We start from the raw sequence: 22,062 nt of genomic DNA, 5'->3' as shown, positions 1-22,062 counted from the left end.
GTTCAGCAAAGTCCCACCTACCAGGAACATTAGTTAATGAATTATTTAACAGTCGTCCAAAACAGGCTCGATTCCACATGGACGCGACGATGAATGAATGAATTAGTTAATTAAGGGGGAATTAATTTGTACATGTCATGAAGATCGAATAGTAAATGTTCGGCTAAAGCCTTGAAAGTGTAGCTTTTTAGTAAGAAAGTGTTTATTTTTAATTTTTTTTGGCCACGAACTTAGTTTAATCTTACAATGACGTCTAAATCTAAAATGAATTTAGCCAACAATTATAGCCATGGAAATGCCACAAAACTTACATTAAAGTTTCTGGTATATATTAGTTTTTTTAATTTAATTTAATTTAATTTAATTTAATTTAATTTAATTTAATTTAATTTAATTTTATTTTATTTTATTTTATTTTATTTTATTTTATTTTATTTTTGACAGATTAGACAATACTTGAAGCACAATCGCAATGGACTCGGATGTGGTAGAGGGAAAAAAAGACAATATAAAATGTTTTACAATTAACGCTAACGTAACGCCACTTTTTAAAAGTAAACATTGCACATTTTATTATTTACTAACTTACTTACTCGCTTCCGGGGTTGGCGTGTTGCTTAATACGTCATTACGTTGCGCTTAGACGTTATGGCGCTTCCTGACTGGATGGTAACGCTGGTGGCCACTGCATCCTTCTTGTGTTTCTTATGTTTATGTGTTCGCTACAGACGCACAGGACAAGTGTTTTGGAGGAGACTGTTGAGCAAAATAATGGCCCGCACGGAGAAGCCGTTGTTTCGAATTGCGTGAGTGTAATATAGCGTTTGTGGAAAAATATTTTTTGTTGTCACCGCTGTGATTCTCGTTAGCGTAGTTTAGCAACCACTAGCCATTCTTCTCAAGAGAGGCCATGCCACCAAACTGAATTCAAATATGGTCCAATTTTAAGTTACGTCAGCAGTCAACAAAACTGCTTCCTCTGGAATTTTGGTCTTAAACCTTTACCTGAACCGATAATAACCACCGTTTTATTCGGCATACATCCGAGTTGCAAACTTAGCTCTATGTTGACGAGCAGTTTATTTTAGGAGACGTTGTTGTGACATGTCAACCAGCTAATTGTAGATGTGGAAACTGTCTCATAATTGATGCTGCATGGTGAAACACAGTTTTGAAAAAATTGCTCCACACGATCTGATCTTTCGTGGTTTCTAACTAAATCTGCAGATATTTCACTTGGGTAGGCGTGACCCGCTTGTCTTTTGAAAGATGGTGACTACATAGTGTGATTAGCATCATCAACCCCTGCTACCAGACGCAATGTTTGCTAGCCTTTTGAACTGTTTTCCAGGTACACACTCTACACTAGGACCAGGCTTGGATACATGTACTACAAGAGGCAAATGAGGAAAGCCCGAGAAAATTACCCTGCTGGTCATTCCACAGCTCAGCCCGTGGAGTTCAATGGTATGCAGCAGTTTATATCCTTTCTTATATGCTCTTTGGTTATTGTGGGGAGATGCTGAGTGCCATCCGCAGAACCAGAAAGGCCCTGTTGCTTGGGTCAAACATAGTGCATGAAGTCTTATGATGTAATTACTGTCAAAGCAAAAGTACTATAATTTCAAGACATAATATGGATGGCAGTGTTGTGCAAGTTCACACTTCATAAGAGGTGGATCAAAGCTGCCTTCACACAGATTAAAATGAACTAGTTCAGGTTCAGTTTGCAATTGACTAAGTTCAGTTTAAATGAGCTGCAAAGGCTGCAGATCTCCGACAGTGTAATCGAGTACAAGTCTGCCTACTTGTCAGTGGTGGAATGTAACTAATAACTTTTACTGAAGTACTGTACTTACGTAGAAATTCAACATACATGTACTATACTGAAATATTTCCATTATGTACAACTTTACACTTCTACTTCACTACATCCCAGAGGCAAATAAAGTACTTTTTACTTTGTTTACTTTTACTTGTATTGGAGTGTTTTCACACTGTGGTTTTAGTACTTAATTAAGGGGTCTGAATACTTCCTCCACCACTGTTACCTGTCCTTTACCAAATGCTGTGAGTTTGACTTGGGTGGAGGAACTTGTCTTTTTTAGCACGATCATGCCCAATGCTGATGGACAGTACGTGTTAACCTTTAATACTACAGGCACACTTCTACCATTCTGAATAAAAAAGTTTAATATATTGTACTGAGTGCCTAATTTGTAATTCTTTGTCTGTCCACAGGTATCAAAATAATTCCCATCTCAGTACTGTCTGACAACTACAGCTATCTTGTAATTGACACAGCCTCCAGTGTTGCAGTTGTTGTAGACCCTGCCGACCCTCAGACTGTTCAGGTGAATGTCTCTCCTGTCCTTTTGGCTGTAAGGGGCTTTCAGATCTGTGTTATCATGCAGGAAATGACCTCTACAGCTGCAGCTATTGATTGCCAATCGCTGTGATTGACGTGAATGACCACATTTTTTAAGTGCATTCTCAGCAGCATCCATGACAAGCACACGAGTAAAATTACTAATGCCTCACAATCTGAAGTAGTTTGCAGCAAGGGGCTTTTGAATAAGATGCTGCTGAAGTGTTGTTTGTATATGGTGATTGAAGGTTTGAACAGCACTTGTTATTTTTCAGGCAGTCCTTGAGGAAGAGGGAGTGACGTTAGAAGCAATACTCTGTACGCACAAGCATTGGTGAGTTAGATAGTTTTAGTGCATTCATATTCTTTTAAAGTGTAGTTTGTTTTTCAGATTTTCTGTATGAATTGAGGAGGTAGGTTTAAATATACAAAGTGTGACAGATTGCAAAGTCTAAATATCTAACCTGAGGGACACACCGACTCTGATTTGAATAAATTTGATAATGACATTTATTGGTCAGACATTCTGTCATGTCTTTAAAGTTTACTGTCCAGACTCTAACTGAAATAACGAGTATATGGTTGGAAAGGCTTCGTGGAGGCTGAAGGCCAAACTAAACACTCTAATGTGTCCACAATACTGGCAAGCCTCTGCTTTCTGTTCCATGTACAGGGATCACAGTGGGGGAAACAAAGGGTTGAAAAGGCTTCACAGCTCATGCAGAGTTTATGGAAATGCAGCTGACAACATTCCTGGCCTCACAAAGTAAGTCCCGGCTCGCACAGTATAGCACACTGCTTCCCACAGAATGTGTCTGAACTGAGAACTGTGTTGTTCACTCCGTCAGCACTCGTAGCAGCTGACTTCACAGTACATTATCATGGCATGATAAGCTTAATGTCTGGGGGGCTCATTGGTCCAAGAATGGAGGTCAGCCTAAGCTAGACAACATCGAAACCAGTGGACTGAAGTGGATTTTCTACTAGTTGTTTACTATTTGTTGAGATAAAAATGTCCAAATTCTCTGATTTCAGCTTCTGAAATGTGAATATTTGCTTGTTTCTGTAGTCCCCCTTTGAGGACGTTGTCTTGGGCTTTGGGAATCCGTGATCAACAACTAATTAATCATGAAGATGATCAACAGATTAATCGTCAATGAAAATGGTTGTTAGTTGCAGCCCTACTCCTTAATAATACTGTCTTTTCTGTGTTACCAGCCCTCTCTCCCACAAGGACTCAGTTACAGTTGGCCGCATGTATTTTAAGGCTCTCTTCACTCCTGGACACACAGTGGGCCACATGATCTACCTCCTGGATGGCCGGGCAGTCGGCACCCCCTCCAGCCTCTTCTCTGGTGACCTGGTGTTCCTCTCAGGATGCGGTGAGTTACAAGAGAACGGGATCCATACAAATAATCATATGCAGAATAACTGACACTCCTGCGTAGATGCAGAAAAAAGAGAACAACAGAGACTTCTGTGGTGCGTCTGGTTGATGTGGAATCATTCTATAATAACGTGGGTACTGTACCCCCTAATGGGCCATTGAATGACTATAAGGAGATAATGAATTGGCTGTTTGCTCATGCTAAGCTGAATGGATATCATCATGTTCCCTGTATAGCTTTAAAGAAGTGCATTAACTTCATGCAGAGATCTACCTGCAAGGAATTTAATTGCTGGAAATCTCAATGTCTCTAAGACATCATTAAAAACTACAAAATTATTAATGTCTGAAAATGGGTCTTGAAAATGAATATTGGTGGACTTGTTTTGTTCATTATGTAATGCCCGCATCTTCTGTGGTCGTTTCAGGACGGATGTTTGAAGGCAACGCCACAACTATGCTGTCATCTCTGGACACCGTTGCCTCCTTAAGTGATGACACGCTATTATGGCCGGGTAGGAAAATGTCTGTTGTCAGTGTTTGTGTGATGTGGTTTGGCATCATTTCAGTGTTTGACACACATACTGTAGCACTAATGCACTTATTTACAGTCAAAGTGTAATAAAGTGTTTTATGGGGACGTCTGAAGAGTGGGAGTTTGAAAGAGTGGTGACGTGTGTGGGCATGATTTTTATGTATTTCGGTGTCCGCTGGCTGTCCCTCAGGTCATGAGTATGCAGAGGACAACCTGCTGTTTGCTGCTGAGGTTGAGCCACGCAACGCTGCCAGGGAAAACAAATATCAGTGGGTGCTGCAGCAGCGAGGCCAGAAGCTGTGCACGGTGAGAATGCAACATCGCCATTGTTATGCCTCTCTAGCACGCCATCCCAGAAAGGATTCATGTTGTCCAGCACCTGGGACGAAGGACTTATCACCTGCCTACAGCGTGCGTGCTGTCAGCGCCCGAGCGCTCACTCCCCTCGCACTTCCTCCTCTTCCAGCCGAGTCTCAACTGTGATACAGTCTGCAGCGGAGCAAAGGGTCACTGTTGAGCGAAGTGCCCTTCCAGAATTTAGATGATTTTTTATCTGCCATCTGTACAGCACGGCACCAGAGGCACTTTCGCACATTTGTGCCTCCCTCGAGTTTCACATCCGAAACTCGTTCACTGATCGACTGCATTGTTTTCTCTGCATCGTGTGTGTGCTCGGTACACATCTGGCTCCTCAAATAGTTCATGACAGATTTTGATCCCTTGAGTTGTTCTTGAACATGAGCGTGATTGGCAGATCAGTGGTGCAGCAAGAAAAAATAGACAAGCAAACAGTGGCTTTTAGCAGAGCTACCTAAAGATTAACTGCTGTTGAAAAAGAAAACATGCCATTCCAGATATTACTGGCTGATGTATGAATGTTCAGACTGTATGCTTGTTGATGTTTGATGGCATAACTCTGCACTTTGATGTGACTGTGTGGTAATAGGCCTTTTTTACAGCAGATGTTTTGACCTGTCGTAGTATGGAAAGCACAGCTATTGCTAATAACATTAACAACAGCTCTGTTCAGCCATCATTCATTTTATTATTTTGCACCTGTGCTTTTGCCCACAGTGGCATGTTCTGCTGTCCATGGGGTCTGTCATCTGAGTATTAGCATGCCAGAGTTTAGTGAATTCTTACAACAGATTGAAAACTGTAGTGGTTTAACTGGTTTACTGTGATACTACCTCAGCCTGGCCCAGCTTTTTGACAGTTCTGCTGGGTTTTATCATCTGAAGTGGCAATCACTGTGGATTTTGCTTGACTAAGTGAAGGCTAAAAGGTTTTTTTTATGAGAAGTTGTGCAGAACTCGAATTGGGGCTGAAATGCAAAGCTGTGCTGCTTAAGTTAGCTGGAGCCACTCATTCTCCACAACTCTGTTCTGCAAATGAAAGAACGGCATGTGAATCCTTGTGGCCGCTAGAGAGAGACTTGTGCACACTGGATTCTGAGGAGGGCTGCTTTTTGACTTGCATTTCATTTTTCAGAGTCCCTCCACTATCGGGGAGGAGAGGCAGTACAATCCTTTCCTGCGCAGCCACTCGCCAGAGCTCCACCTGGCCCTGGGCCTACAGCAGTTCCAGGATGAAGACTGGACCCAGTTCAGGGCCCGGGTGCTGGAGGAGCTGCGAAAACGCAAAGACCTCTACAACAGGAGATAGTACTGGGAACACTAAGAGGAGAGGTTAGCTAAATACTGGCCAACAGGACAGTGATACTGAATCATAGGCTAAAGAGACCAGCTCTTTACATTTAAAGGGGCATTAAGCAAGTTTTGACCTTCATCAGTCTGTACCAGAGACCACTAGGAACATAATCACAATGTCATTATTACATGTACTAATCATTAAGCCTATTACCTCTCCAAATACTGTGTGTTATGCTAATTTTGTGTTTATAGACAGGACCATGCTCGTTCATCGCCTCGCTAACGTAGAGACAGAAACGTAGATTTGCATGAGTAGCTCTCTGGTATTTTACAAGATTTCTGATTCTTGTGTGTGAAACGGGGCGATAGCAGGTCTACGGACTACACGAGTGAATTTAACATGTTAAGTACTGTGTTATTTACTGCACAGCCTGTTTTATTTTTAAGGCAAGCAGTACATTGTTTTAAAAGCCTTTGATGCTGGCGGTATTTGGTATGCTGGTTGCACATTTCCAGCTGCTGAAGAGAAATTAATTTCTCCATGGGGGATGTGATTTTTGACCTCGAGTATTTGATTGTGAATATTTGATTTTGTTTTATTATTTCCAGCAATAACGGTACCATTAATTTAATGAATCACAAATACACTTTGCTGTGGGTACTTTACACTAGCTTTTCATGTGAATCTTTGCTGAATCTAAGAGCCAGTTTTGTTGTGATTTAAAAGAGATTCAAGTGGGTGAGCAACTAGCCCTGTTTTGCTTCTTCCTAAGAAGTTTCATCTCATAATGAAACAACAAGAATTAATCTGAATCTGAGCAGGCCGCAGGTATTAAATGTGGAACACGCATTTTGTAGTGCAGCCCTGACTCGTGCCTCTCAGCATATGATTTTTCGCTGAACTAATTGTTCCACATTTAGAATTGTGTTGTTTTGCACTGTGTGAATGTGAGCAGCAGCGCTATGTGAAGGATTTGACTGTTGTTGCATTTTAATGTATGAAACATGACTGTTGAAGGCACGATTCCGTGCGTTTGCCTGTAGAATTATTCAGAACTACCATCCGTTATAATGAAGGTAATTAGACATCCAGGATGATGTTGAATCAGACAATCTGTAGCCATACACTATGTTGTTCAATCAGTTTCGATTGTGTTGTATTCAAGAGTGAGATGGTGACGAAAGATCTTTCATTTTCTTTCTAATGTGAGAATACAATGTGACATTGACTGTGGCTCACTCAGAAGGAATGTTTTTATAGCCAATCTGAAAACTTTGGAAAGCAAAACTGTGCATATTTTTTAATATATTGGATGATTTATTATACTGTGACAATACAGTGGATGAAAAGTTATTTCAGTATAATAAAGTCCTCTTCCCACTCACATTTGAATATTTCTTTTGCTTTTTTTTTGTCTGTTTTTGTAAAGGAAGCGTAATGCAGCCCCTGTTTAGGTGGAGAATTCAAAGAAACAAACCTTTAACTTTTGAGGAGATACGAACACTCTTCAGATTCCTCCCTTGCTCCTGCAGAAGGACTCGTACCAAAGCACCTTGTCCCCTGGTGATTGTTGACTAAACTGTTATTCTGCGTGTTTGATGCAGATTCGCATCTTATTTGCATATGTTTGAGTTATGAATACCTCCACATGGGAGACTGTTTTACTTCAGGTTACGTTTTAATGAGGAAATATGAAAGTAAACTGCTTCATTAGAGCTGTGTATGTGTTATTTGTTGTCTTTATGAGTGTTCAGAACTGACAGCCGAGTTATTTTTCCCACTGCTGTAACTTCCCTCAGCGCAAATAAGAGCATAACCTACTTTATGCACATGCACAAGATGCACTAAAAGAAAAAGGTGAGTTGAACTTTCTGTCCAATATAATTAAACAGAACATCAAGCTGCAGGATTACAAACCAGTGCATTGTGTCTTAGTGGTGCCACATTTTAAGTCGTCCCTGCAAATCATTGAGACATTAATGAAAGTAGAAGTCTTTTTTTTTTTTTTTGACATATTGAGAAATAAAGGATAAATGAAGATAATACTCTTTTTTCCCCTCTCAACACCCCCAAAAAGTCTGAGTCTGTGATGTGCAGCCAGAACCAGGTTATGTTAACCTCGCAGGCTCAATCAAAGTGCAGTTTACTATGTCTTCTAGGTCAATAGGTATTACTATTCCCATTTTATTTTATTACTCCTTCATTTAGGCCTTTCTCACCAGACATTTCCACGTCACAGCAGTTAAAGCACAGGTGGAAGTGATAAAATCAATGATGGCTGAATTCCATTTTGGCTCAGAGCAGTCGTTAATGTTATTAGTAGCTGAACACCTGCACTGTTCCCATCATCTCCAGTCAACATGTCTTCTGACAATTTTTGTACATCAATAATAAACAGGAATGGTTGTACAGAGGATGGGACAAACATCCAACTAATTCCAACTAATGATGGTATGGCTTTCATGTTTCTGGTAGATCTACAGTTTGCAACTGCACATTGGGACAAAGATCTTACTTTTTAGGCCTTTTGGTTTAATGGAAGAAAATGAATTGTTTGTCCTTAATGACCATTGTTATGTCTGGAGGAAAGAGAGGGAGGCTTGTAGACCAAAGAACACCTTCCTAAACATGAAGCACAGATGCAGCATCATAATGTGGGCTGCTCTGCTGCAGTTAAGCCCTATGTCAGAGCTTTGCCGGGTCTTTCTGAGCTCCTGAACTCCGGTACCGCTACTCCGGTCCGTGTTTTCACTCTGATCTCGTCGACGTCACAAGTCGGAAGTGGATGCGGAAATATCAAATATTCAGTCAACAAGCACAGGTTGTTTTCAGACAGGACTCACAGAGCTTCCAGATCAAGATGTTGAAGGCGGTTATTTTAATTGGAGGCCCCCAAAAAGGTGAGAATACATTTCGTTGTGTTTTCAAAGACAGCTGTGCTCGGTTAAAGCGAAGCTAGCTCGCTAATGCTAACAAGACCTCTTAAAGACCCGCTGAACTTGTTAAACCGTTTATCACTGACGTGGCATAATGAAACACTACACAAACAAAGGAAGACAATAACATTAAGTACTAAATAGCCTAATATTTTTTATGACTTCAACACTAAATGACAACTGTTTGTACACTGCCTGTTATTATTGGCTCATTCAATTACCTGTTAGACCCATTATCTGTCTCAAGTGAACGAATTCCGCTTTAAAAGTGCGGTGTTTTACGGTAACTGTTATTTTACTACAGGTCACACAGGGTGCAAGTTAAAAAATATACATTTAATCTTGGCACTGGGACTCATTTCGCAGTTCGGCATTAAGTAAAACATGCAGCTCAGAAATATTAAACTGAGAATAATAAACCAAGTGAGAGATTACACAGGGATCATGTGCTGCCTGGTGCCTTGGTGTATATGCTTAATTTACCACCAAACTCCTTTGTTGATCCAGAAGGCGAGGCGAGGCAGTTTTATTTATACAGCACATGTCAAACACAGAGGTAATTCAAGGTGTTTTATATAAGCAAAGACAAGCATTAAAGATGGACATTTCATATAGAAAATTTCTGAAAAGACTTTTACATAAGAGAGAAAGAAAGTCACATATAATGTAGTTAAGGCTTCTGTTTTGATGGACAGGAGAAATACAAGAAAAAAGTAATCTGCGCTGTAATCTGATTTCTATGTCATCACTTACATTGCTTTGCAGGCACAAGGTTCAGGCCGCTGTCATTTGAGGTTCCTAAACCCTTGTTTCCAGTAGCTGGTGTGCCCATGCTGCAGCATCACATTGAAGCATGCGCCAAGGTGAGCGTCACTGCAATACTGTAATCGCTGTACTGTGGAGTATCAGTGAATCCTCAAGTTTGATCAGTCTGCATGAGCCTAACTGACTGTTAAAATAGTAAAAAGCTTGTCATCCCAGTTGCTGGTTGGTGTTAATAATCCCATTCCCTGTGTTTTGTGATGCAGCGAATAGGCTTTAAGAAAATCAGTCTAATAATGAACATCTTTTGCATTACAAGGTACCGAATATGAAGGAGATTTTGCTCATCGGCTTTTATCAGCCGAACGAAGAACTGACCAGATTCCTGTTGAATGCACAGCAGGAGTTCAAAATTTCCATCAGGTAAACAGCAGAGCTGTTGGTTAACAAATTCAAACATAATGACTTGTTTTTTTCTTGTATGTACTGTTAAGGTGAAATTTCATAAACACATTTTCACAGTAGAAGTCTTTTCTTTTCTGCACATCAGTCAGCAAAGAACAGACACTAGTTGTAAAAAGTAGTCTTACATTCTCAGAAGAGCAATTTCATAAGATTTCTTTGTTGAAAGCTTTATTAACAGAAACACCTCATATATTGCTTCACTCTTCTTATTAAGTTAATGTTTTCTGTGCGAGTGGTGGTGCTTTTCCTGCTGCGGTGCACTCCTGCTGCTTAATGACTGCAGGTATGCTGTCTTTGACTCTGAACTGCAGGTATCTGCAAGAGTATTCAGCTCTGGGCACCGGAGGGGGCATCTATCACTTCAGAGATCAGATTGTCTCCGGCAGTCCAGAGGCTTTCTTTGTTCTGAATGCTGATGTCTGCTCAGCGTTTCCTCTCACAGAGATGCTCAGCTTCCAGAAGGAGCATGGAGAACCAAACAGCTTTGTTATCCTTGGGACAACGGTGAGATTTCATTGTTGACAGTTGTTACTGTCTTTATCGGAACTTGTAAAATATAGTCAAAGTAAAACTCCAAAAACTTATTTTGAAAGTTTTATATGTGTTTAGCTTTTAGTGTCCTGAATGCAATAAAAGGGCTTGATATATTTTGGTTCTTTGAAGGTGCAATGTGTAAGATATGGTCAGGATTTTTTACTTTAAATGTTCTAAAAATGAACATTATCAACAGAATGTGAGGAAATAACAGTTCTGATGGTCTGTCAAAGACCTCTGTGTGTTGTGTTTTGGTGATATTTGCTGAAGTTAGCATGCTAACCAGCTAGCCGCGGTCCGTCCTGTCTCGTAATACCACTTTGTACCACAAGAGACGACAGTCTGATACTAAAGCCCACTGTAGTTTCAGATGGGAGATGTGTGCAAGCAGCGAGTTTGCTGCATTTCACAAGCTCTCTTTGCGTTTTTCATCTATTAAATAAACCAAATAAACTCACAAAATGTCAAGAAAGGAAACATCCCAACGCAACCATACAACTTCTGAATTCAAGATTCTGTCTTTTACTGAACAAAATTCTTAATTTCACTAAGTTAAATGTGTCTGAATCTGATTTATCCTAAATTGTGCTGCCATTCTTCTCTTTTCAGTCAAACAGAAAACAGTCCATGAATTACGGCTGTATTGTTGAAAACGAGGAAACAAATGAGGTATTTAACCCTTCCTGTCATATTTCCCTAAATCGTCACTCATCGCCAGTTCACCCTGAAGTCATGGCTGCTCCTCTCTTTTTATTTATAGGTCTTACATTACGTGGAGAAGCCGAGCACGTTTGTGAGTGACATCATTAACTGCGGTATATACCTGTTTAACCCAGACATCTTCCAGCACATCGGCACCGTCTTTCAGAAGAACCAGCAGGACATGCTGTTGTGAGTTGGAGCGCTCTCTCATGGGGATGGGTGTGTGGGGCTGCATGTCAATACCATTTATTCCATTTCTTTGGTTCTCTTCATTTGTCTTTTTTCCCTTCCCTCATCCTTCCTGCCATGATTTCTGTTTCCTCACACAATCATCAGATATCCGTACGATGGGTAAGTTGGTACATTTGGGCTGCACGGTGTAGTTCTAGAGCACTTGGTGTGTGGTGTGTGACCTGTAGAGAGGTAACCCATGATATGACTGAGAGTGAGTAGGGCGCCTTATGAATGTTGCCTGTGCCCCTTTTCACCAGATTATACACCTCCACTTTGCAAGCTGCTTGATTGTATTTATCTGTTAATTGTGTTGCATTTTGGTAAATTTTGTCCTTGAAACAGACGTGACTGGGGAACCTGGGAGTCCTTGTCTGTCAGAGATTAAAGGTGTTTGACATTTCAGGGACTATGCTCATTCACGTTCTGTCGAAGCGTTGGATGCCAAGGTTGATGCCACTCTTGTGTCTGTTTGGTGACTATGAAGCTAAAGCCAGAAGACAATTAGCCTAGCTTAGCATAAAGACTGGAAATGAGGGGAAATGGTTAGCCTGCTTCTGTCCAAAGGTAACAAAATCCACCTTCAAGGCAAATCAATCAAATTTAATGATCCATCCCTACTGTAGAGGTGCATAAAGGTGAATTGTATTACCTTTGGTCAGAAACAGGCTGCCTGTTTCCCTCTGTTTCTTCACACTGAATTGAGCAATCACTGATGTGAGAGTGGCATCAATCTTCTCATCTGACTGTCTCCCAGAAAGCCAAGAGGAATTTCCCCAAATGTCAAACCTTTGCTCTAAGTCCTAGAGTGAAGACAAAACTCACTTGAGATGTCTGTAGTAAAAAAAGTCCTTTGTCTGGTTTTGGGTTTAATGTGTGTCCAGACAAAACAGCCCCATTGTAGCTCGCCCTCCCGCGAGTCAAACACTGCACCCTGCATTTTGCAGTGGTCTCTATATCTTCTTAAGAGCAAGCAGGGTTTTACTGACTTCCTCACGTCTATTTTTATTTATTTTTATGTTGTTCCTGCTGCTGCTTTAGGTTAGCTAGTAAAGACTAATTAGGTAGCTTGCATTTGGTGAAACTTTGTGTTCCACAGTTGCCAGTGAGACTCATGTAATGGTCTTATATCTTGTGAATTCTTGCCGTGTTTGTTAGTTGCTACACTCCCAGCTGTGCTTTTTTTTTTTTTTTTATGAACGTTGGAAAAAGCTTCCTGTGTGATCACAGCCTAAACGTGCATGGGGACAGACTGCACCCTGGTCACTCACAGAAGCCGTAATGACACATGGGGTCAATATATGGATTTTTTTTCTTTTCCATTTTGTGGAGATGTGACACTTTTTTTTTTTCACCTTATGTGTTTTCAAATGTTCACTGTGGTGTAGCAGACCTAACATTTGGCGCCCCAAGGACACTTGAAATATATTACAAAAGGTCAGGCCATGCCGTGCATAATTCACCTGCTAACATCAATAGCACTTAAATCAAGCAGGGGCACCGAATCAGCAAAATTGTTGAACACATCAGAGATACTTGATAGAAATGAGAAGGGCTGTACTGAAAATCTCTCGGGGAGTACTTTGCCTCTAACCACATCCCCTCCTTTTTTGGTAAAACTTCGATTATGGGTGCTATCCTTTAATATATTCTTTTCATCAATATTTAACACGCTGTTTCATCTTGGGGCTCTCACAATACACTATGCCAGAGACCCTGATTAATATGGAACACATAGACTCTTCTACTTAAGTTTTGGATCACTACTAGGTAATCAGCTTTGGTTTCAACCCAGCACTGACACCATCAAAGTTAGCATCAGTGATGAATTTTAACTCGCTGCTCTCATTTTATTCTCGGGGCTGGATTGTAGGGCAATAAATTCATGTTTATCTTCGGCTTTTAGAAAGACTTTGGAGGTAATGGTGCCACTGAGTTTTGCACGAAACTGGATATTTTAGAAATATCAAGTGCGGTAAAGATATAGCAACAAGAGCTTATTCTCAACTCTGGAAGTATTTTTTCTTTGCTGACACAATTCCTAGTACAAGAAAACAACAATACAACACATTCTTTGTTCACATTATTCATTAGATAGTCAGGGAGAATGGGGAAAGTTGGTCACGAAAGGCTTTAAAATGAGGGTGTTTGGGTTGGCCTGTAACACAGGCCTGCAGATCCTGTCAGCATTCATGGCTGTAGAGGGAGAAACCTCGCCTGCAGTGTCTCATCAACTGCTTAGTATTTAGGTTATCATACAGTATGTCCACATTAGAGCCACAGCCTTTTGGCAAGTCACCTCATTTTTAATAACGCTTCACTAGATTCTTCAAAAATATGGAGAGAAAAAAATATCAACATCCACACCTTTAGAGTTTGAATCTTTAAATCTCAACTTTGTCTTGGGTTTCATTCAAGCCTCTAACTCTGGGCACAAGATTGTGTTTTATTAAACGAGGCCCCCTGGCCCTGGTTTGTAACTCAGTGCCATAAACTGATGATCTGTCTCTTGCAGAGAGGAGCCAACCAACGGCTGGCACCGAGCAGAGGCCATCAGGCTGGAGCAGGACATTTTCACTGCCCTGGCAGGACAGAGCAAACTCTACGTGTATAAAACCCTCAGCTTCTGGAGCCAGATTAAATCTGCAGGGTGAGTGCACATGTCATAAATATTGTCACATTCAACAGGACACAAATTTGTCTTTGCAACACGGTCAACCCTGTAGCCTTCAAAAATGTTGGAGGAGAAGAGATATTGGGCTGTCCTACATGACTTTCAAAGCAAAATTTCAATTAACATTTGAACATTTTGATACTGATACTTTCGTTCTTGTTGTTTTTGGAATCTTTTCCCAGGTCTGCAATTTATGCCAGCCGCCTGTACCTCAACCAGTATCACACAACTCATCCTGAAAGACTGGCTTCAAATAAGGAGGGAGGGCCCAAAATACGTGGTGAGATTCCTGAAATCTTCTCTTGTTTGTTTCCTTTCTTATAGTAGAAACAGATCTATTAATTCTTCCTCTCATGTCCACAGGTAATGTGTATATTCATCCTACGGCCAACATTGACCCCACTGCCATGGTAAGCATCCTTGCTTATTGTGCTGCGCTTCACACTTTAAATACATACAAATGAAAATGTGCCATTAACATCTTAAAAGTACACAGCTGTTATTGGGGGTAAAGGAAAATGCAGGTTTATTGTTTTCTGCTCTCAATCCAGTTGGGTCCCAACGTCTCCATCGGCACTGGAGTGACAATCGGCGCTGGGGTCAGAGTTCGGGAGTCCATCATCCTCCATGGTGCCACTCTGCAGGTGAGCCCGGGCTCATTGGAACACGGCACTGTCTTGCCTTGCCATACAAAGTGACATGAATTCATGATGCCATTTTCAAGTGATTGGCACATAAATAAGTGAAGTAACTTTCAAGTTTAAGGAAGGTTTTGGTTAAATAAGGGCAGCCTTTGCTGAAAATATCACTCACAGCATAACCATCAAGTTTGGAATTAAAGTGGATGTCACACTAAGTGAGTTGAAGGGAAATTTATCTGCCCATTTACTGCTGGTGACATCTTAACATTTTATTAGAAACATTATCCACACTTCAACAGACTTCCCTAGAATTTATCTTTAAGCTCCTCTGTCACACCAGAAATATTGTTGTCTGTGCCTCTCACAAAGATGTCATTCTTAACGATTTGGTGTCTGACATAATTTAATCCCACGTCTCCAGTGACGACTGGATGCCTCCAAAATGAATTTAGACTGCGGGTGACTTACTGATTTTCATTACATGCTGCCGACAAGGACAATTTGTTAGTTGAGCGATAATTCTAAACATGGGCTGTTTTTTATCTGAAGTTATAAATAGTCTGATTTGACCACTGTTTGATCGCACTTTTCTCACATACAGGAGCAGTTTCTGATACACCATATCTGGATCCCTGAGACCCTTTGAGTCATTGTCCAGTTATCTGCTTTTAATACTTTTAACTCTTTCTGTAGGACCACTGCTGTGTTTTGAACAGCATCGTGGGATGGGACAGCACCATTGGCAAGTGGGCAAGAGTAGAAGGAACCCCAAGTGACCCAAACCCCAACGATCCCTACGCAAAGATTGACAGCGAGACCCTCTTCAGAGACGGAAAACTCACACCCTCAATTACCATTCTTGGTAAGTGTGGTCTGACCTTGAGTGAAACTTACATTCCTTACATGAAATATGTGTTTTTGTCTAAAAAAAATGTTTTCAGAAATGAAACGTCAGTGGATGACCGAGAGAAAGACTCCCAGCCTCATGCTGAGATCATTCCCAGTGTATTTGGATAGTACTTGACATGTCCATCCATGCATTTGTCTTTACATTTTCTAGCAGCAAGTGGCTCAACATGGCTCAATAAATTTACAAGAAGCGTTACTGAATCATGCCTCTATCATTGGCCGTGTTTCCATCTATTGTCAAGCAAATTTTAAGCAAAATTTTGAAATGCCGCAAAAAAGAAAAAAACATAGAAAATGCTAATTCGGCAGGTTTCTGTTAACTCGTTTGGAGTGAATAAACTATACAAAGCATAGTTTTGTGAGAAGTTGGCGGTGTAAGTTACATTACGCCTGGCTTTAGGACGCAGTAGAAGAAGAAGAGGAAGAGGAAGAAGAATGTTGAGAACCAGAAACGACACAAGTCGCCTTGAAAAATGAAAACAGGCCTGCAGGAATTTGCTTAGTTTGGGCAAAATGTTCTGTCACGTCAGCTGCTGTTAGCCATGTTTTCACGTACCTGTTGTTGGTACAACCAGCTATGTTTTCGACGCTTTATGGGAATGTTCGTGAGGACGGCAAAGCAGAAACAGCTTCTTCTTCTTCTTCTTCTTCTTCTTCTTCTTCTTCTTCTTCTTCTTCTTCTTCCAGGAGTGCGAGTTACAGCTGAAACACAGTGTCTTATGTCCTCTGTACTGTACTAACACTGCACAAACTGAATACAGCCTTGCTTTTTCTCCCAGGTTGTAACGTCACCATCCCATCCGAGGTCATTATACTCAACTCGATTGTCCTCCCACACAAAGACCTCAACCGCGGCTTCAAAAACCAAATTATTCTCTAGTTTATCTTCCTCACGCTTCTGTCCACTTACTGTCACCGATGAAGGATGCAGCTGGACGGCCGCCGGCGCTGCCTCTGAGTTACTGTATATAAAATGTCAAAACTGAAGATATGGGACATTCATTAAATAGTTTTGAAAGATAGATTTTTACATATTTGTCCCTGAGCCTCTATGCATCATTGGGTGTCAGCAACATTAGAGAGAGGCTAATCACGCGTGTTGATTCACCTTGAAAAGTGCTGTCATGCCAGAAGTTTATATTGGTTTTTTATTAACTTTACCAAACTGAAAAATTAGTGCAGACATCAGTGTAATATATTTGGATGGTTGGATGTAATATAATGTTAGAAAAGTCTGTTTCTCAAGGGCGTCCTTGACAAACTTGAGACTTGTTACTTCAGTGTGAGAAGAGGACTGGCTACTTGCTAATCTTTAGAGGTGATTATTTGTGTGGAGCTCTGATTAAAACCTATTAGCATCTTCATTGTTGGACTCAAAAATTGATAACACCAAAATAAATCAGCGGGTTTGAGATTTACATTGCAATCAAGGAATGTTGCCTTTTAAAATGTGAACTTAGCAGGGGTCCTTGAGACTCTGCCATGTAAGCATCAACAGCGGATATTTAAATTGTACATTCGCAATCACTGGAGGAACTGTTCCAATTTATGGATACAGCACATTAACATTTACTTATTAAGCCCTGGAGCACTCATGATCACTTCAGCACTTTTGTTCCAATTATTGCAAAGAGAGCATCTATTAAGGAGCGATGTAATTCGCGATACTGGAACTGCAGCATAATATATTTTAATCAAGTCTCTTCACAAACTAACCTCCAATGAAAGGGAAGAGCTAGTTAATGTACGTTTTTATTCATGGTGAGCTTATTTCAGGTTTGGGCTTTTAATAGTTGATTCAGGTGCCTTACTGCTTCGAAAAATGAAATGAACAGCAATCACCGATTCCGGAAAAGTTTGGACGCTGTGTAAAATGTGAATAAAACAGATGGTGATCATTTGCAAATGAACTGTGTTTACAAACAACAGTTTTATGAAGTATTCTGAGCCTATGTACGCATATCCTTTATGCAATCGTGATACTGTCACCCGTCACCAATGAAACGGTTTACCTGTTAAATGTTCCAAACAGTCAGGCAGCCAAGTCCTGCTCATGCAACCCTGATTCCAAAAAAGTTGGGACGCTGTGTGAATATAAGAATGCAAAAGTAAAACAGTTTCTTCAATCATGTGTTCACAAAGTGGTGAACCTCTCTCCATCCTCGCTTGTGAACGACTGAGCCTTTCCAGGATGCCCCTTTCATACCCAATCATGATGCTATCACCTGTTACCAGGTGTTTTTGGAGCATTCCACATCTTTCCCAGTCTTTAGTTGTTCCTTTCTCAACTAACTAACTGTATTGTCTTTGTACTGTTTTCAATTGCTTGTATGTCAAAAAGGATTAACAAATTATCATATTCTGTTTTATTCATGTTTTACACAGCACGCCATTTTTTTTTTGGAATCGGGGTTGAACATGAAATAGGTTTTCCACTCCCATAAGGGTGAAACTTGTATTTTTATGCAGAGAAACCCTCACAGTGGGTGTGGAGTGCGTATATCTATATTCCAATATTGTTTACTGACCACACGACATGTTGAAATCTCATCCATGGTCTTTTCTTTTGCCTCTCAGTGGGGAACCTAGTGAGTGCTGAGCTCTGAGCAGCTCAGCAGAGGAGGAGCAGGCACTGTGTTTGAGGTATTACAATAAGAAAGTATAGAGGACAGAGTGACAGAAAAGCCATCAGAATGGGACGGACAGGAAAGGTGACAGGTGACAAAAGCTGGATTCAAATCCCTCCCATCCTGTCCACATGAAGACCATTTGAGCTTGGTGAGTCAGAAGACGTGTCAGCTGCCAGAAAGTGTGTGTGCTCACCTTTTTCAGTCAACATGGATTTTTAAAAACAGATTTTAGCTTCCCTCCACCTTTTAGTGTTTGTCATAGCTTTCTTGTGTGTGTGCTTTTTTTTGGGAGAGGTTGTTTTAATCAATTACCTAATTGTAGGCTGCTGACAGCATTCAGAGGTTCACTGATACCATTATTATTAATAGAATTTGAAATAAAGAACTACATGATTGTGTCCATGAAACATGTTTATTATTATTAATCTCTACTAGGTTATGACATTAACACAGTATTAACTCAGTATCATGGCACAGGTGATGGTAATAATACCATTTGTAATCTCAAGTTGCCAGCTGAGGGAGAGAAATTGTACTTGCCTGTTTCTTCTACAGTGTATTTTGTTGTGTGACGCTGGTTGCTAAGCCTCTGCACAGGAGACGGTGCCAGTTCTTTTCTGGGAAGGACAACATGTCAAACTGAGACACAGTTGACTCAGTAAAATGCCTGTGAGACATTGCAGTTCAACAAAATCAAAAACAAATGCAAATTGCAGCCCCCCCTCCCATAATACCTGTATGACAAAACAGGCTCCATCATCTCTTTCCTCTGATTTTCAAACTGGGGTTACTTGCACTTGTACTCTCGGGGGGAAAACCGGAGAGAACTAGTCAACATGAAAGAAATTACACAGCAGCCATCACACTACTGATGCTGAGACTTTTCTGCAGGATTTTTCCAGACGACATCCAAGTGTTGCTGTATAAAATATCTCATTGATCGTGCAGATGTATTGTTTGCGTCTTGCACAAGGAAAGTCTGAGCCATGTGCAACTAAAGGGAAAACCCTAACACATGATGATTCTGTCTGATCCACAGTGTGGGTTCTTCACGGCCACAAAATGTGGATAAAAAGCTCGAATAAAAGTCAGGCAGCTGCATCAGACTGAATTATAGTGTACTGTAGGTGTCGTATTCCCATGACATATTAGTTACTCATTTCAAGCTTTTACACCAACAGCTTCCATAATTGGACAAGTCATTACTGTGCCAGGGGTTGTGCTTAACACTGGGCAGTGAGTACAATGTAGCAGGTCCTCTGGAAATGAAGCATGAGGAAAACCAAAGTGTCTCTATTAGCCTTTGGGAAGTCTCCCGTGTTTAGGATGCATTCTGTTTTTGAATCTCTGGTGAGGACACATGTGAGAGTTGTGAGTTGATCAGAGGGCAATAAGATGTGCCAGTGCAGGTAACTAGAGGGGCAGATGAGGGCAGAAAACTATCCAAGGTTTTCTCATCAGTGCCAGTTTAGTAAAGTGGAGCTGCTGGCGAGGTCAGGGTGGAGTCCCACAGTGATGGAGCAACATCCTCATCAATGTGGAATCAGTCAAAGCATGCACACATATGCCAGGTGAAAAGCTCCCATTTGAAGGCGGCCATGCTAAATTTCCTGTCATTCGCGCGAGTGATCGTGCTTAAGCCTAATATGAAGCAACAGCGACATGCAAGGAGAAATACAGAATTTTGATTGATGATTGATTGAGCTGAATCTATCACAGACATTTTCAAAAGAACTAATCTGCGCTAAGAGGATGACAGGTAAATCAATTACCATCAACCGAGCGTTTAAGCGTTCGTTTCAAGGCAAACATCTGAATATGCTCAAAAAAATCAATTTTTGCAGCTAATGCATTTCAAGTCTTGAATAGTTTTCAGCACAGTTCCCACACTCTATGGATTTTCCTGTCAGACGGCAGGCCAGTGGAGGTCTTCGTCTCCGAGTCGGGACCCTTTTAGCAGCCGCTGACCTGCTGTCTGCTGACGCGTTAGACCTCGCTCCCAGAGACCGTGGTCACGTGGGTCCAGTTTGTGTTTCAGATGTTGATGTTCAGCTTTTTTCCAACTATGATCAATTTCCATTGAACTCTGAAACAATTTGAAGCTCAGGGCTGGAGCTCCTCTCCAGGTATCCATTAAAAGGACTGGTATCTATTAGGAGGTGTTATGATGCCAAGGCTTTGATAAGGGTATGTTTATCCTGATACGCACGTCTCTCAAGCTTCAGAATGCAGCTCTTTCTGAGGATTTCTGATCAAAAATACATGCATGCATGACACGTGCTGTATTTGCTCTTGATGATTGTTCAGACCACCTGAGGCTTCTCTTAAATAGCTATGGATGAGGAACTCCTTCAGTTTCTCCAAATCAGTCTTTGAGAAGGCCACAGAAAACTGAAGTCCACTTTCATGAATGTAATAAACAACATGTCTCCTTCCCCAGCTGCTCCCCCTGAGATTCTCTGTCCTGTTTTTCATCAAATATGAAAGAAATGAGACGAAGGAGATCAAGATCACACACTCCCACTGTTCTGGACACTATCTTTGGACATAACCTCTTCTTGATTTTATTCATACATTCAGCTGTCATGAGAGACCTGCAGGATGGGCCACTTTTACCAAATCTCTACAAGCTCAGCTGATAAAAGAACTGGAGATGATGAGATCATCATTATTGTTGTGATTGTTGCAGTGTTTGATTATATTCAAGCCTGGACTTCAGATTCTTTATTGTTTTGTAGAAAAAGGTGAAACATCCCAGTGAGTCTTAGTCGCTCCTCACACTCTGGGTCATGACACGACATTGAATTCATTTGGCCGTCCTCAATAATAAACAAATGCTGCTGCTAAACTCCAGGCTTTCAAAGGCACTAAAATCACCCAGAACACCAAAATAACAGCATTAGCTTATTTAACATTTACACTCGAAGGGGAACTCCACTCATTTTACACATCAAAGTGTGTTTACAGGTGATTTTTAAATTTCTGCTGTTGTAAACAACCAGACAAACAGATGCTACCACAGGCGTCCATGTTTCTCCAACCTGTGTAGCTCTGAATGCAGAGAAGTTGCTAATGATGCGTTTCTAATTTCCAACATGGCCCCATGAACACACAAGTTTGGCTTGAAAAAGCAAAGGAACCAACTGAAAGGTTAAAAATGTCAGTGGGGAACAAAGTTCTGCTCATACAACCCGATTCCAAAAAAGTTGAGACGCTGTGTGTAAATAAAGACAGGATGCAATGATTTGCAAAAGAATTTAACGACAACAGTTTTATGAAGTGTTCTGAGCCCATGTGTTCATCTCCTTAATCCAATCATGTGTTCACAAAGTGGTGAACCTCATTTGTGAATGACTGAACCTTTCCAGGATGCCCCTTTCATACCCAATCATGACACTATCACCTGTTACCAATGAACCTGTTTACCTGTGGAATGTTCCAAACAGGTGTTTTTGGAGCTTTCCACAACTTTCCCAGTCTTTAGCTGCTCCTGACAGAATAAGCAGATATTTACAACGTTAGATATATAGTCTTTGCACTGTCCATAAAAAGGTTTAGCAAATGATCACATTCTGTTTTATTCGTGTGTGTGTGTGTGTGTGTGTGTGTGTGTGTGTGTGTGTGTGTGTGTGTGT

At 40.9% G+C, this 22,062-nt stretch overlaps 2 protein-coding genes across 3 annotated transcripts; both read left to right on the top strand.

The window, feature by feature from the left end:
* The first annotated feature begins 643 nt into the window (after window positions 1-643).
* Window positions 644-7,658, top strand: pnkd (PNKD metallo-beta-lactamase domain containing). Its single transcript, XM_070975362.1, has 9 exons — window positions 644-806; window positions 1,352-1,467; window positions 2,242-2,354; window positions 2,644-2,702; window positions 3,042-3,134; window positions 3,587-3,750; window positions 4,184-4,270; window positions 4,481-4,596; window positions 5,782-7,658. The coding sequence occupies exons 1-9, from the start codon at window positions 649-651 to the stop codon at window positions 5,953-5,955; spliced, it is 1,080 nt and encodes a 359-aa protein (XP_070831463.1). The 5' UTR covers window positions 644-648; the 3' UTR covers window positions 5,956-7,658.
* Window positions 7,659-8,704: 1,046 nt separating this feature from the next.
* gmppaa (GDP-mannose pyrophosphorylase Aa) lies at window positions 8,705-18,831 on the top strand. 2 transcript variants are annotated; one of them, XM_070976454.1, is made up of 13 exons: window positions 8,738-8,843; window positions 9,645-9,742; window positions 9,961-10,064; window positions 10,418-10,610; window positions 11,250-11,309; window positions 11,401-11,531; window positions 11,679-11,693; window positions 14,089-14,223; window positions 14,430-14,527; window positions 14,611-14,657; window positions 14,799-14,891; window positions 15,582-15,750; window positions 16,577-18,831. In XM_070976454.1, exons 1-13 carry the CDS (start codon window positions 8,804-8,806, stop codon window positions 16,675-16,677), a joined length of 1,284 nt encoding a protein of 427 aa, XP_070832555.1. In that variant the 5' UTR covers window positions 8,738-8,803; the 3' UTR covers window positions 16,678-18,831. The 2 variants fall into 2 exon arrangements, with proteins under 2 accessions (XP_070832554.1, XP_070832555.1); XM_070976453.1 differs by lacking the exon at window positions 11,679-11,693 and having other exon boundaries at window positions 8,705-8,843.
* Window positions 18,832-22,062: the final 3,231 nt, after the last annotated feature.

This window comes from Chaetodon trifascialis, chromosome 12, assembly GCF_039877785.1.
Source record: "Chaetodon trifascialis isolate fChaTrf1 chromosome 12, fChaTrf1.hap1, whole genome shotgun sequence".
In the NCBI taxonomy this organism is placed as follows: Eukaryota; Metazoa; Chordata; class Actinopteri; order Chaetodontiformes; family Chaetodontidae; genus Chaetodon; species Chaetodon trifascialis.
This window is presented reverse-complemented; position numbering and strand designations above follow the sequence as displayed.

Excerpts from the sequence above, each read along its gene's own strand:
- pnkd (XM_070975362.1), top strand. The coding sequence starts at position 649 with ATGGCGCTTCCTGACTGGATGGTAACGCTGGTGGCCACTGCATCCTTC. Across the intron at positions 2,355-2,643 it reads CCGACCCTCAGACTGTTCAG|GCAGTCCTTGAGGAAGAGGG; the intron begins GTGAATGTCTCT and ends GTTATTTTTCAG. Across the intron at positions 3,135-3,586 it reads AACATTCCTGGCCTCACAAA|CCCTCTCTCCCACAAGGACT; the intron begins GTAAGTCCCGGC and ends CTGTGTTACCAG.
- gmppaa (XM_070976453.1), top strand. The coding sequence starts at position 8,729 with ATGCGGAAATATCAAATATTCAGTCAACAAGCACAGGTTGTTTTCAGA. Across the intron at positions 11,532-14,088 it reads AACCAGCAGGACATGCTGTT|AGAGGAGCCAACCAACGGCT; the intron begins GTGAGTTGGAGC and ends TGTCTCTTGCAG. Across the intron at positions 15,751-16,576 it reads ACCCTCAATTACCATTCTTG|GTTGTAACGTCACCATCCCA; the intron begins GTAAGTGTGGTC and ends TTTTTCTCCCAG.